Raw genomic sequence first — 16,980 nt, 5'->3', positions numbered from 1 at the left:
GTAGACCATTCACAGTGTACTTAAACTGTTCACTCAGGTGAGTTTTGCAGTGGCCTGTTAGGCTAAACCTTACAAATATGAAAACATAGTACTTACTGAAGAGATTTAGGTAACAGACTAGAGTTTAAGTGGTTTTCCAGAACAGAAACTTTGCACATTGTTTTCAAGGACGGTGCTGAAAAGAGAACAATATTGTATAAAGAAAGTTTATCTCAATGAAATAACAAACTGGAACCATAAATGAAACTTTCAGTCAAGTTTTCATGACAAATTAAATCATGTTTTTTATTAATCTACCTCAGAAGGTTTCCTTCTTGAGATTTCATATTCCACAGATTTTTCTTTGTTTAACTGACATGACATGGCCATTGAACTCCACTTAACTACAACATCATTGATGCAGTACCTAAACTCTGATGCAATTAATGACAGCTTCTTAACATATAATAGATTAAACTTGAGTCAGGAAGATATCTTTTCAAATCAGTTTGTACTGTTCATAGATTTGGAAACATTCGGTGTGGTGTATAGGTTTAGCTGACCAAGGGGAACCACATGACCACTGATGTAACGATCATTCACATCACTGACCCATCATCTTCTGATCACTGTAACCAGTATTAAATGATATTTACTATTAAATAACCAGAAAACGAAAACATTTAGTGATTCCGATGCCCAAACATATTCATAGTGTGGTAAACCATACATGTTAATATTCATGAGCTAGTGCACACCAAAATGAAGGGGGATTAAGTATTGACTAATGCTACCATATATAAAGGAAGGTATTTATAGGAAAGAGTCATCATGTTGACAAAATCTTTTTAGTGAGATCTTATTAAAACAGATACATGCATGAATATTAATGAGGTAAAAATTGTATGATCTCATAAGCATTTTCTGTACTCTATAGAGTGTACTTACATTATGTTGTCCAATGTATAAAGCTAATTAGACATACTACTTCAGATATATCTGATTAAGAATTTTATGTTCACTAATTAACATTCATGATATGTGCACTAAAAGCAACAGGGTTGGTTGTGTTTATAATGGAATGCACAATTGGGCTTTAGATGGAAAACAGCAAACAGAAAACAGCATAGCATCAAAGGAATTAATCATACTTACAAAAATCAAGGGTATGTAAGTCAGCAAGATCAAGCAAGTTGTCTGTATCATCTGACTGGGGGCTGTAAAGCAAATAGGGAAATTGTTTATTCACATATTCCCTTATCACAACATTGCTTTGAATTTGAACAAGCATTGAATAATAACACTAATGACGTAAAACTAACGGTATTAACTGATGACATGTTTTAACAAGTTGACAACGTCTATAAACTGATCCACACCCGTTCACACAGGATATCAAAATAAATCATATTCTGTGTGTATCTAAAAATATTCCTGATTACAAAATGGTTTACCTTGGTACTCTACAAGCTTTCAACAGAGTCAAGTCAGACCACAGTACAAGAGCCTTATAACAGGCATTTCAAATTCTAAAGGAAAGGCATAATCAACTAGAATAGGTTATTGGAAATTATTAACATCTAAACAGATCTATAGTTAATATGTATCTTGTGTTCATGTTGTAACACGAATAGTGCATGATGCAATTTCAATCGTAAGCCATTGAAAAGAGTGACTATCAAATTACTCATGCAATTAGTTTGTCACTCTTAAAGGATGACTTGAGGCACAAAATTAATGTTTGTATCTTCTATGCCATTAGAAAGACCTATTATCAGCAGAGGCTGTATTTTCATACCAGTTTAAATGTTTGAGAAATGACCCTTGAAACATCTGAGATTCACAAATGACAGTAGGTCAGTTCCTCAGAGGCAACACAAAACTCAACAAGACCTTTATAGCCTTATATAACATGGTTACAATGCTTTACAGCTTTAAATGTCAATGCTCTTTATGATTGTAAAAGAACATGCATTGGTTATATGCACATGTTTTTGTCTCACAATGACAAAGTACTGTTACTATAGAGACAGGATCATCCACTGGTGTCTGCTCTCACAGGGGATTTTACTTGAATTACTAAATCAAAGTCACTGACTTTCTTGATAGTGATATTTTCCTCACTGTCCTTACCAAATAAGGGTTTGAATATTATATTTCACAGTACACTATCCAATGAGCTTCCCCTCATCTAGAGCTTAAATTGAGTGATGTAATCCTTTTAACCTTTGAAGTTGGACAAATTCACTTTCCATTTTTAAATTCCTTCAAACATGAATGGAATTTTTTACATAAGAAGCATTTATAGTGATTATTTCAGAAATTTGTATGCAGATGGTGATATCCTGCATTGTGGTATCACCTCGCACCCCCCCCCCCCCCCCTATTATCTGATGAAGGTCATTAGGCCTGCATAATTTCTTTTCCATTCGCAAAGCATGCCTTAAATTCTTTTCCCCAAAAATGAAATTTCACTAACAATACTATACAAGTTTGCAACAAAATCCAACATCTATACTTAGTATTTATGCTAGCTACAGTATGCTTACACTTTACATATAGCTGTTAGTTAATGCAGCACATGGGAAAAAAAGAGGTACAAGAAATGCGGCAATTGTAAAACATGTGACAGAATCATTAATATGATGACTGCACTTTGACCCAAACAATTTTCCATAAAGCAACTCAGCTGCAAGACACAGCCATGACTGGGGTTAAGAATTTGTATTTTTTTCCAAGTTTTTTTTACTTCCCCTTTTCAGACATCCTGTTACCTCACTACAGCTGTGATAAGATCAAATCGGTCTGGATTGAAATCTAAGTTTGACTAAGCAATCTACCACAGGTCGACACGCACCATGTTTTTAGTGAGAACCTGAAAATTTTTGGCCAAAAATCACAGCAAACTTGCTTTGAATATCTTCATATTTGGTACATTTTACAAAGTACAAATGAAGTCATGGAAAGCAGACAAACTTTTCTCCCTTCAGCTTTTCATTCATAAACACATAAAATTATAATATAGCATATGTCACAGTAATGCCTATCGTGGCAGTTGCATCTTTCCAATTGTGAATGGCAACTTTAGACTTTAAATGACTCTTCCACTGAAAGTTTTTATATGGAAGATAAAATCTCCATGAAGTTGTTTTTCTCATACATGAAACTTTTCCATGAAGACATTGAGATTGGTCATTGACAATATCAGCATAAAAGAGAAAACTTGCTTCAACTTTGCCATATCAATACCATACTGTGAAACGTTTGTAAAGATATTCTTGGTAATATTGTGTAGTCTACTAAGGTATTTGCTTCGACTCCTTGAGTCACACACCAAACTGTCAAGAGTGAATTTAGTGAATTTAAGTTTAAAAAAATTTCATTGTGTTGTGACCTGCTTTGCAATAATGCAGTATGTGGAATTGCTTCTTTAAGCATTTCTGTTTAATCTCATGGCTGCCAACATTCAAAAGACATCAAATAGAGGTAGACAAAAGACAGGAGTGAAAAGAATCTAAAGCAAGAAACCATTTGCAAACAATAACTTTAAATCATTTAATTTATTTATAACACCAGCATGCCATTGAGGATGGCCACACAGATTTAAATACATTACCTTGTGCCTCCAAACATGTACATTTTATCTTTGACCATGACACAGCATTGTCTCCTCCTCCTCCTTGGTAAGACACCTGTTGTTTCCACTTTTGACCACTCGAAAGATGATAGATCCAGCTTGTAGATGTCATTGAAATGTGTGTTTTCCACTCGGTTGAAGCCACCGAACACATACATGCTACCTTTGTGAACAACTGTCATGCAAATGGAAAAGAAAATGTTTGTAGAATTACAGCTATGAAATTTTCTGTTACATAGGTTCTAGAATTTCCAGGAAATTTCAAATGAAATGGAAATGCAATAAATATTGTGAGTTGGTCAGTGGTTGGTTTCTTGCACTTATGCAGACCTAAATACCATCGTTCAGGTTTGCTCATGTTTAACTTTAAAGTTGTTTTTTACTTCTGTTGACCTGAAATGACTTTTAAGTTTTAACCTTACCAGAAAAATTCTTGTTCTTACTCTTCTTGCTCTCACTCAGTTGGATCTAACATAACAAGTATGAAATTCATTCAAGCTTTTAAATGCAGTTATCATGTTTAGCAAATGTTAAGACTGAATTTTGTTGAACTCTAATAAACTTTTACCACCTAAACTTTCAATAAGGTTCTTTTCCACATCATGGGGTCTTCTTACTCATCATGGGGAGGGGGGGGGGGCTACATACCAAGGATGAAGTTATCCAAGGTTTACTTATATTGCAATTCTCAGGCTTACAAGGTTTTCAGGTTTCAACCTATGTTGACATCAACTCATCTTTGACATCAACAAATTTCAAAAAGCTTTTTGTAATTACGCAGGGGGTTCTACATACCAATTATGAATTTCAAACAACCTGCACTTTACATTTATCGTGTTTGAAAGGTGATGTCATCAAGATGTACTCCTGTAGGTACTGTGTTTATTAGCTTGGGTGTCACATACACATGTCAACATTCATTTTGCCTTCAACCTAAAGAATCACCTAAAACACAACACTGTGTTGGGGTTACTATGCTTTTTGATTCCAAAACACAAAAATTTGGAATAATTGAAAGAAATGGTGATCCAATTCTTGAAATTGTCTCCATCAGTTTATACCACATTTGAATTGGCCCATTACAAGATTTTCTGGGTAAAATACCAGTGTTTTTCCCATTAAACCACCCACTAATCTGCATAGTCTGCACTAAGAAACAACACGGTTCATCGCCAGCATCATGGTATCATGGACCAACTGAAATAGACTTACGTTTCTTGAGATGTTGTGATTAGGAACTGATTTTATGGAAATGCCTTTAAGAACCAGAATGCCAAAATGCATTGTGGTTTTGATGATGTAACATGAGCATCTTTCTTCATAAGAGGGGAGTGGAGTAACTGTTTGGCGTTGTTGACTTCAAATGAACTAGTGTTGACCTCCACCAAAATCAGTAGGCTTCTTTTACAAAATAAATGTAGACAATATCTACAGTACCGCCAATAAGTAACTTGGTAAACTGCGCTCTTTTTTTGCGCTCAGTGCATTTAACCGCGCTCTATCTTTTGTTAAAACTGGCATTTAAATGCGGGTAATTGCGGGGATCTGTTTATCAGAGTGCAGATTCCATCGGAAGGCTTCCCTAATTCTATTCATGCCCGCTAGAAGTGTGAAGTTCATTGTTACCGTCAGACGGTCGGTACAGCAGGCTGTCGTCTGATGATTTGCATGCTACAGTACTGTAAAACATCCTTACAATGTGCATGAAACACTTGTTCTTAGTTAAACTTGGCAACTCGCCAAGAAACGATTGTCAGTGGAACGTCTATACATAGCGAAACAGCGAACAATATCCAATGCACCGAGTCTTGTCTCGTATTCGTAAGCCTATGAACAGTACTCTATAAATCAGTGCAACCTTTCCTAGCCTAATGTGCCTAAAGTCCACACAAAACACGAGGCCTGATGTTACTACTAAAAATGATATGTAACCCAAAAGGATAAGGCACGAAGTTTCCTTCTTGCTTTTTATTACTCCTGGTAACCAGAACATATCGGGGAATAAACACGTATAAGAAAGGTTTTCCCCTTCAACACAAAACTATTCTCGTTTAAAACAAGCTTTACTCGCGTAGCACAGTACCATTCATAATTTGCATATTACACCAAATTTACACTCGGCGTCCAGATGGCGGGAAAATGTAACATCATGTTCAATTTGTTGTGTCGTTCCCATGGTGCGTGAAGCGCCTATTGTTACCCCGTTTGACAACGTGGCGAGTCTGCATCTAATCCTTTCAAATTGTAATTGCGTAGGCCTAGCCCTACTACCGTACACTTCTGTTGTAATCGCTTCCTAACAACCGACTTTCCTAACCTTGGCCTAGCTGGTGAAAGCCTTGTAGTCTAACACTCCATATGATCGCGAACTTCAATACACAATGCCAATATTAAGTAGGCCTAGTAATATTAGGCTTATAACTGCCATACAATGCCTGCGGTATTACAGTAGGGGCTACGCAATTAACAAAGAAATATTTGCTTCAAATATCTCTGTAACAGTTACCGATGAACTGAAAAAGAAACAAAAATCTGTTTAAAACTTCATGAAAACGCGCGATTCGTCTTTTTCAATGCAACATTCGTCAAAACTAAGCAAATACAGCCAAATTCTTGACATACGCGTTACGAAAAAACGATACTTGCAGCGCTATTTTGAGAATGTACTTCCGCATCAAAAGTGGTGGCGCTCTTTCGGAATTATAATCTGAGCTATATAACTCTGATTTTCGGCACTTATTTTGAGGCAACAACACGGGTTACGTTTAAACGTTAACCGTTCGGTTAATAGAAACGGTTAACCGGTTAGTGAATTAACCGGAATGACACAGCCCTAACATATAAACATAGAAGTTTTACGTAAGCGGAGTGAATTTCGGGGAGGCTCGTTGATTGTGAGTAAGCACTTATCTAAGCATCAGTATTTGTGAAAAATATCGTAAGGTTTTTCATTCTCTTTGAATGTCCCCTCCATATATCTTTCTTTCTCCGTCCACTCAAAGCTCGAAATTTACGCTAATTCTGTTAGGGGGAAATTATCCGAAATATCGCGATAACTTTTGAACTATTTATCGTGACGGTAAAAAGCAAATATCGCCCAGCCCTACCTCCACGCTATGAATAGCATTGTATCTATCGGTTCACTCCCATTGTGTCGGTGGTGAATAGCGAGCGCGGGGGCGTTTCTTTATTTGGAGTGCGGGGAAAGTAGCGTTTCTTTATTTGGAGCGGGGTTAATCACAGTTAAGCTGCGTTTTGCGCTGAATCGCGCTAATCTTTAGCAAGTTACTTATTGGCGGTACTGTACCATCTAATCTACCCTAAATTTGAACCCAACACAAGAATGCAAATCATCAATCTACGTCACGTTTCTGGACATGGATTCCTATCAATGAAACTTGAACGGGTGACTAATGCAGAATTTCATTTGCTTCAAAAAATTTGTTGCCCAAAAGCCTTTCTTGTGAAAGTAGCAATTTGGTTACTTCAAACTTTCTCCAAACTATTTAAACTTGTCTTGTAAAGTAAATAACCAATTATCACAGAATATAGTATAAAGTACTCTGAAAACATCACCTCTTATGTAGCTCATTAAGCACAATTTAACATTTTATTAAGCTGAATCTCAATAAATGCTTACATGCTGAGTGGCTTCTACGTCCTTTCGGTGGCTCTCCTGAACATTCTGGATGTGTCCACTGTTGGTTCCTTGTGTCAAAGATCCATACTTTATTGCAATAAAATTCCTGCTCTGTGTACCATCTCCCAGACTGGTCAGAGCGGCCACCAAATACAACCATCTGGGGGCCCACAGCAGTTGCTGTGTGGAAATCTCTCCAGTGGGGCACAACCTCACTCTTTCTCTGTAAGTCAACATTAACATTGTCAAAGACTGTTACAGCAACAGTCAATTTTGGCAACAAAATCTTATTTCAAAGTGGCAAACCAGTCAAAATAAGGAAACTACAGAAAGATTTACACTTTATACAATTTATCTAGGAAACTAACATAATAAGAAAATCTTTGCTTCAATTGATAGATAATGTAATACAATGTAGGGCACCAACCTGTCAAACTAAAAGCTTACAACAAACAACAATGATATGTGTTAACACATTAGAATCACAGTTTCCCTAATACTTACTTTTCTTCTATAGTCCTTCAACTCAGAACAATTAAAGTATATCTCTATACCTACTACCCAAACTACCCAAACCTGCCATCTTGAGCATCATCTCGAAACTACTACCAAGTACCACATATATTAAAGTCAATTTAAGAAGCTTTGCTGTACTGCAAAGATAAATATGCATGAATGGAACTGTATATGGTATGACAGGTGATGAGCAATGTACTGTATTAGCTCCTTATTCATGATATGACACACCTAGATTCCCAATTAATGAGCTTTGTTCCACACTGACTTCATATTTATAAATGAGATCAATACACCTTTTTCCCTCTCAGTAGTATATCAGTACACTGAAGGCCCCGCAGGTACTGACTGCCAATGACCTTTCGAATGGGGTGCGGTAAGGGCAAAAATTTATCGTTATTGCAAGAGAACAGACTGTAGCAACATCTCATGAAGAGCAACCATAGTACCAAATACAATCCTACCATGAGATATTTGTTGTATCAAATTCAATAGCAGCATCCAACTCAATCTCAGCATAAACAATACATAGCTCTTAATACAGTTCTTGTATCAAAATCAGTTGCAGAATCAAAACATTTGTACCATCAAAATCAACATCAAAATATTTTGCGAAATAACATCATCACAGAACACTGCCTGAGCCTGCAGTCACCAGTTTGAACTGCTTCATAACTTACTTTGTTCAGGTGTTATAATGTAACCAACCGATGTTACATGCACCTGGTTAGTTTTAATAAGTTAACTGCATGTTGTAAACTTACATTGTAGAAAACTGTACTTATAGTCAGAATACACAACTTGAAATGTCAGACAGAACTGAAGTTCGTTGTTTAAGGCATGAATATGTGAGGCAATACACCAACTAAGAACTTAACAACAACAAACTAGAGCAGCAATGCTTCTGAATCTCAATACACTCTGATAGCAGTGCATTGCTGTTGAGTGTAGCAGCAGATCCAGATGATACAGGGTCTTCATTCTTCACCCTCCCAATTTCAACCCACAGAAACAAATTAAAAGTAGAACTTAGCACAACCTTAAGTGTATGGACCAACTATACATCAAGAATGCACCATTTCTCTCTAATTTGTTTTTATCTTCTGGGGTGGATGCCCAAAATGGGAGTCAGCTGCAACAACCTCAGGGCCACGCCACTTTCTTTTTGAACTCCAGCCTGCATGGGACAATACATATACATTGAGCACTTTGGGTCTAGTCGTAAATGTGGTATACATGCCAACTTGAAACTTTTTTTAAGTTAATCCAAGCTTTATCTTTCTCAAGTTATTGTGCGGTACAAGGCTTCAGACTTATGTTAACCTAAATCTTCCACAGATGAATTAGGAATTTTGTATTCAAAACTGTTGATCCACATAATGGGTATAGAACTCAGGCAAGCTATGCTTTTTGACTTAACATATTAACAAGGTTTTCAAACTTTGACTGCTGTTGATCTCAATATGACCTTTAACATCCATAGGAAGACGATGGAGTTCTTGTTTTCAGTAAGGTGGATTCCATACTACATCTGAACTTAATCCAGGCTTCACTTCGCAGATTATCATACTGTAAATATGCTAAGCTGTACTCAACCATTTTGCATGAGAGCTTTATAATCCAGTATTCCTCCAATAGAGAAACCATGTGCCATTTCCTGTATTGTTTACTATGATGTTGAAAACAACCCCACACCAAGTGGCTTGTTAGCTGATTCATGCTCCCAGCTCTCCGGCCAGAGGGTAACCATGGTGATATGTGATATTGCTACGTCATGAAAGCATTATCCACACTTGGGCCTTCAACTGTTTTCGGTTCTACAAATGTGTTTGAACTACAATTGCACTTGACGCAATGATCCAGTTTTTATATTTGATAATATGATTGCTTTACATTGCCATTGTACTTGATGCTGCTTGTTCTTAATTTATTTTGATACAACAAATGAGTTTGATGCCACAATTACTTTTTGAAGCCTCGGTCCAGTTTGATAGAGCGATTGCTGTTCATACGATTGTATGTTTTGATCATGAAGCTACTCTGTTTAGTTCTCATACAAGAACCATGTATCTTTGTCCTCTTGGCACTGCTTTACTTTTGATGCTTCAACAGTATTTTATAGGCAGCTGGTTGCATTTGATGACTCAAATAACATGAAAATACATACATACATACACATACACACATAAAATACTTTACATACATACATACATTCACCTATACATAAAATACATACATACATGTATACATACATACATGAAAGCCATATTTGATATGACACATTTGGGAATTGACAAGGTGATCAAAATTCATAAAGAAATATGCAATCCTACCTGAAGGAGTCTCCAATTATTATTTCTCAGGTCTAACATGAAAACCATGTTAGAATAGATCTGCAACTGTTTATAGTGAAAAGAGAAGACCTATGTCATGGTTTGTAGTATTGATCAGTGTGATGCCCCCAAATATGGGATTCAGAAAGTGCACTTCACACAAGGCAGCCTGCAAAAGTGTATGTGAGGAGACTGAACAATCTGAGATATCCACATAAATTTGTTATGCTTCATCTGGTACACTTAAACATGTAATACCGCAAACATGTCAAGGAAAACACATTCTTCACAGCAACAATATTATGGCCACCTTATACCAGGGAAATTCTGTGGTTGTGACCTCAACAATAATGTTAAGTTGGTTCAATCAATTTAGTTAAGCTTAGTACTGTTTAAAAGCAGACCTCAGATATGAATAGTAATCATGCACAGTAACATCATGACACTTAGGAAGGAAATTTTACATTTCAAGTGCAAATAGTACACACAGTGTAAAGGTTCAGAGCAAACTTTCATTACAGTTCAACTCTTAATATTAAAATATTCATCTAGAAAGAAAAATATTTTCAAAGTTCCCTGAAATGTAGGAAATATGAACATTAATAAGTGGGATGCTTAAAAGGACATGGGTTTCCTCCTTGTATATAAAATGCTAAAACTCTGTGAGCTTAAGAACCTTTTGCTGTTTAAGCACTTTGAATGCATTTAATAGACTCAAATATTACATTCCAGTGAAATTTAAAAACAACATGATTAATGAAAACTATGATGTCATAAACAAATAAAAGTATGTATTTGCTCAGCATGACTTCGGTTATGAAGACAATCAGTACGATTTACACTGTAATGATATTTTGTTCCTGTGTGAAAGTGGTGATAGCAATAACATAGCATACTTACTGGGTCTACAAAGCCGCCAAACAAGTACATTGCATTACCAATCTCACAGGCAGAATGGCCATCTGTCCCTGAGGGAATGTCTCCAGTTGCACGGATGTGGTTCCAAGAAATGGATTCTGAGGAATATGTTCCATGTAACAAGTTAAAGACCAAAATGCTTTGAGCTAGCTGTGTTAGAGGTCAGAATGAACCAGCCAAGAAACCAACTGTTTGTACAATAAGTCCATTATTTGACCGGCAAATTAAATCTTCTCATTCTATGAACAGTCACCATTGAGAAAAGAAGATCCTCCTACTAATGATGTGACTGTATACTACCTGTAAGCACAGCCAGAGATAATCTATGCTGGAACAAATGATAGACATTGGCTGCTCAATGCTTTCAATGAAACTATCATTATGGCTGGGCAGCAAACGTTGCTACATAACTTTCAAGTGATAGTATGGAACATTATATTACACTGTTTCATAAGCTCCTGTTAACTCCCCTACATTGGATATATTTCCCAGATTTTAAGGCATCCCTGGGAGGTGTTTATAAAGACTTAGTCAAGATATTATTCTTATCATTTTCTTAATTAAACACAATAAAATTTCAAAAGTCATGTTCATTTTGAGACGTACACATGCAGCTTTAAGTTTATTTGGAAAGTTCTTGCCTTTACTTGTGATTGGCTCTTTGGAGCAAGTTGCTAATTAATAGCAATATTCTCAAGGGTGTGTAAAAAAATCTTTTCTTTCAGTCACATCTCTTTTCATGCAGGGAAAGAATGGACTTAATTGACAGAGTGAAACATATGGACTGTGAAAGAATTTAGCAGATCTACAGATGACCAACAGATGACTTCATAATTTTGTGAAGTGCTTTGAGATCATTCTTTGATGTAAAGTGCTTTATAAAATAAATTATTATGATTTTATCATGACTTAACAGTCCAGGCATCCTACTAGTACTGGTAATAGAAGTTTATACTGGTGTGGTTTAACCATCACATAATCACTCAGCACACATCCGGCTATTGCACTGGTGAAAATACACATAACCCAAAAAACTTGGCAATACCTTGCAACGATGTTTAACATACTATGCATTAAGGTGTGTCAGTATACTGATGTATCTACTTTTCTTGGTATCAACTTCATAATCCATAACGACAGTATGGAAATTAACCACTAACAAGTATATCGAAAATACCTGGTATACTGTACATGAATACTAGCCAAAATATGATTTCCAATTTTGGCTGTTACCGTTAAGCCTTTATAGATTACAATTGCAACTGAAAAGTGGTAACAATTTGACTAACAAACAGAGCGACCACAGTGTCTATCAGTGCAGCTACATATGTATAAAACTGTACATGAATTTAGGGACTGCAAGAAATTACTGTATTCTAACATATAAGACACTTACTGGGATCAAAACAAAATAATCTTGGGTCGGCACCGATGATGTCATTCCTTCCACCCCAAAGGAAAATTTTTTCATTATGAGTAATCACTGAATGACCATATCTCATATAAGGAGTGTGTCTCAAGACTGCTTCTGTATCTTCCATGTAAGGAGGTAAAGTAGTCCATCTTAATGAATCTGTAGAATAAACCAGAAACAATATAATAAAATGCACTGAGATGTATACTTTTGATGATGTATTAGCTGCATAGCTTACTGTAGGTATCTGATATCTAGAGGTTCCCTTATTGAGATCATGCCTACAAAGGCTAAATAGACTGTCTGTGTCCTTACCAAGGACAGAGATTGGGGCTAACAATGGGATCACTTTACAGTAACTAACTGACATAACACATGCTTTAGTTAACATGATCCTCAATAGACGATTATCGATACTTCTCTACCAGAATGCAAAAATGCATTGTGGTTTCCATGATGTAACATGAGCAGTTTTCTTCATGAATCTGACGTAATGTATAGTGGGGGTGTACAACATACTTGATCTTAGTAATACAGTGAAAAACAGTGTGATGTGACAAACAATAAATTCACAATGACACAGGCTCTCCTGAAATGACCATTGACCTCAACAACAAGCTTCTTGTACTAAATGATAAATCAACATACTAATGGCATCTGTCCTTGTTGAAATATTGTGTAAAACACGGTTTTCACAATCTGACCTCGAACTCAAATGACCATTGACCTCCGCGCACAACATTAGGCTTCTTGTTATCAATGTGGTACAATTACATACCAAATAAGCGATCTGTCCAAGCTGCCCTTGCAAAATTATGTTTAGGAAGGTGCTTTAGTGTAGAGACAGGTAAGAGTGGAGTGAAGTAAATGTTAGGTGTTTGTTGACTTCAAATGACAAGTTGACTTCTACCAAAAGCAATAATAGACAACTTAAAATTGATATGGATCATCTACAAACCAAATATGAGATCTGTCCAAGGTTCCCTTCTTGCAATATCATGTTTACAAGGTTCTCACAATTTGACAAGTGATGGCCCCAAATGACCTTTGACCTCCACCAAAAACAATAGGCTTCTTGTACTTAATGTGGTACTTTTACACAATGAATATGAGGTCTGTCAAGTTTCCCTTCTTGAGATATCATGTTTTCAAGGATTTCACAGTTTGACCCCTGGTGACCACAAATGACCTTTGACCTTCTCCAAATATTGTAGGCTTCTTGTACTTAATGGGGTTCAAGTAATATTAAATATGAGATCTGCCCAAGCTTACCTTATTGAGATACCATATGGCCCATGGTGACCCCAAATGACCTTTGACCTCCACAAAAAACAATATCCAAAAAACATATTCCAAACTAGTATTAGCGCATGAAAAGAATAAAAATGGCCGCCCGTTTTTTTTTCAGATCTCAGTACGAGAAACATGTATTTTATTTGGATAATAGAACAACCTTCGTTAATGTGGTTAAGTTAATATTTTCCTACCCTGGCTATATGTCGATTTTATAAAACCTTCATGAATACAGACTTTTTTGAAAATGGATTTTGAAGCTGTCAAAAATTTAACAAATGCTTACCGTTTAACACTGGCGTCAAACAATACATTTCGTATTTATTCCAATAAAGATCCACAAAGGATAACAATGCTAAGTAGAGCTTACTAAAGAGAAATAGAAACTGCATGAACATGGTCATTTTAAGTATCCAAGTACAATACAAAGAGATTGAGTTCACCGAATCACCCCTTTTCCCTACCACCTGAGGAAAAACGTCTTTTATAAAATATAGTACCATACCATACAGTACTTTACATTTGATACAAAAGTTACTTCTACAACAGTTTCCCAAAATTTGTTTGTGTTGCAATAGGTTAAGTTTTAACCAGAGCAGCACAGTACCATTAATAATTTGCATATTACACCAAAATATACACTCGGCGTCCAGATGGCGGGAAAATGTACCAACATGTTCAATGTGTTGAGTCGTTCCCATGGTGCAATGAACTTGGGCAAGTTCGAATGTCGATGACCTACTTATGTTACGTGACCAATGTCAATGGGAATTATGTGTGTAAAATCTCGGGTTTTCCACGTGTTATATATATATAGAAGTTTTACGTAAGCGTGTTTGCAACTTCAGACAATAAGAATGTAACACAGGGGCTACGTAAATACGGGATTATAAACTACATACATAAGAATAGTACAGATTTATTTATGTCGTTAATCGGCTGTTGTTTACTCCAAAAAAGCTACAGTACTTTCAATACGTACAATATCAATCTTCGTACAAAAGTTCTTAAAATTAAAAAAGTAACGAAAGATAACTATAAATAACATCGTGGAACCCCGCATTAATAAACGAATCCATTTCATTACAGCATCATATCTCAAGTACCGTACTGCACTGTGTGTACCAGTACGGTACACTAGGCTATAATAATATACAGCCCGTGCGAACATGGATTTAAACTGGATATACTCCCTGCGGTTTTGGCTCAAAATTTATTAAATCGTTATAATTATTAAAACAAAATGAGGTGAAATGCATAAGGGTAAGATTTTGTACATGGGAACCTTCACAATCATCGTTTAAAGGAAGAATAAATAACAAAAATTTCAGAATAATTTTGAGGTCGCGTAACATGCTGAGCCCAAGTAACGTTCGATATTTGGTGTAGCCTAGGTCCAAATTACTACGTGAAAAGTTGATTCGTTAATATATAGGTCTAGGCCAGTACGTAAATTGATCAGATATTATTCAAACTAAGAACATAGAAACCAGAAATAGACGTTTTTTCTTTTCTTTATTTCAAATAGTAACACGTAGATATTTTTATTATGTCCAGGATTCCCGGGAATGATACTGAAACGAATGTAATAACCGGTTGTTTTCCCAATACCGGTAGTAGTTACACATTGCACTGTGATCGGGATTAGTCAATACCGGGATCGGGATAACGGTATTCACTTGACTACCGGGATCCCGCACAACGCTATCATCGAAACCAAAAATGTAACTGACTGGAGAACAATGTTAGTGATTTTTAGAATTTCAGACCAAGAAGTAACTGCTTGGACCAGGAAGCTATTTTTTTGGTCTGTTCCTCAGGCACCCATTTTCATCGCTAGTATGGAGTTAACTGGTTTAACTGAGTTATCAGGTTTACAAGGTTTCAAGAGGTTGACCTCTGTTAACCTCAAAGGACCTCCACCAATTTCAGTAGGATTGCACAGAATAACCCTACAGATCCACTACAAATGAAGCTCAAACAAGCTTCCCTTTTCAGTTATCATGTTAAATTTTGATAGGGATCTTGTACTCAATTAAAGGGGATCTACATACTGTATGAACTTCAACATTCATACACACACACAAACGTGTACATATCACCAACATCACATGAATTCTGTTTGCCTTCGGCAAGGAATCACAACTGTTCATCGATACAATATCAGGCAGCCACATATGACAGGCAACAATTTTCTTTCCAAGAATCCAAGCTTGTCTAGACCATTGTAGCAAGTAAGGAACCTGTCATTCCCTTACTGTACAGGCTACTGTAGCAGTTCATCACTGTCACATTGGTTACAGTCAAGTTCAATTGCTGAAGTTCATACTGCAGATGCAGAACTGTATAAATCAAAACAGTCAGTGCTTACATGGTTTTAAGTTTCAAGTCTCACTTCTTAAGATATGGTATTAACAAGGTTTCCAGACTAAATGACCTTTGACCTCTAATATGTTTGCAAGCAAGGCATTACACACACACACAGATACCCACAAAATTATGGCCTGTGTAGCTTTATGATTGTCATACAACCTATCATTCAGCTTGATGACCATGAACACCCAGAAATACAACAAATTTTAGCCCCTCAGTACTGTACTAAAGAGGCTCGATTGATTTGTGAAAATCGTTATACTCACTGGTGTTAAATGCAAATCCATCAATGGGTCTCTCTGACGCATAGTCTCCCCCGCTGCAGTAGCCACCAAATGTGAAGATGAAATCACCAACTGAGGTAGCAGCATGATTGACTCTTCTGGGTCCTCCATCTAGGTGATTTGTCCACAAAGGCATAATTGAACTGAATTTTGTAGACTTCACTGTTGGATATAAAAAAAAAACTTCAAATACAATATGTACATGATATACAAGTCAAGGTCTGATAGACATTTACTCTCCCTAAGAAACCTACATAGTTTCTTTCCCAATAGCTTTGACAAAATATCAATATGGGCAGAACTGTATAATTCAGTCTTTAACCTTTGAAGAGTCCCTTGCCTCATGCTCATGACTCATGCTGGGTCAGAAGACATTGGTTTCGATAAACAATGGATAGTTTTGTTCTTACGAACGATAATAGAAATCTTTCACACAGTGAAAGAAGATATAGCTACTTACGACTGCGATACTTGGATGACGATATTAAACGACTCGACAACGATTACATATTTTACGACGAATTTACGCTTGAACAGAAAACCTTTATTGTTTTTCCCTATTTTTATTCCATATCAAATCGGATATGTGTTGC

At 36.3% G+C, this 16,980-nt stretch overlaps 1 protein-coding gene across 2 annotated transcripts in view; it reads right to left on the bottom strand.

Moving 5' to 3' along the window:
- The window catches only part of LOC139970542 (kelch domain-containing protein 3-like), a 30,286-nt gene that overhangs the window by 11,987 nt on the left and 1,319 nt on the right, over positions 1-16,980 (bottom strand). The window contains exons 2-9 of one of the 2 annotated variants that reach the window (XM_071976327.1): positions 16,370-16,549; positions 12,420-12,596; positions 11,006-11,121; positions 10,106-10,171; positions 7,257-7,479; positions 3,596-3,791; positions 1,135-1,196; positions 97-175 (exon numbers count right to left, since the gene is read on the bottom strand). In XM_071976327.1, the coding sequence (XP_071832428.1) occupies positions 97-175; positions 1,135-1,196; positions 3,596-3,791; positions 7,257-7,479; positions 10,106-10,171; positions 11,006-11,121; positions 12,420-12,596; positions 16,370-16,523 (1,073 nt within the window). In that variant the 5' untranslated portion in view covers positions 16,524-16,549. Of the gene's footprint in view, positions 1-96; positions 176-1,134; positions 1,197-3,595; positions 3,792-7,256; positions 7,480-10,105; positions 10,196-11,005; positions 11,122-12,419; positions 12,597-16,369; positions 16,550-16,980 lie in introns of both variants that reach the window. The other variant, XM_071976326.1, reaches the window with a different exon arrangement.

Source organism: Apostichopus japonicus, chromosome 8 (assembly GCF_037975245.1).
Source record: "Apostichopus japonicus isolate 1M-3 chromosome 8, ASM3797524v1, whole genome shotgun sequence".
Taxonomy (NCBI): Eukaryota; Metazoa; Echinodermata; class Holothuroidea; order Aspidochirotida; family Stichopodidae; genus Apostichopus; species Apostichopus japonicus.
This window is presented reverse-complemented; position numbering and strand designations above follow the sequence as displayed.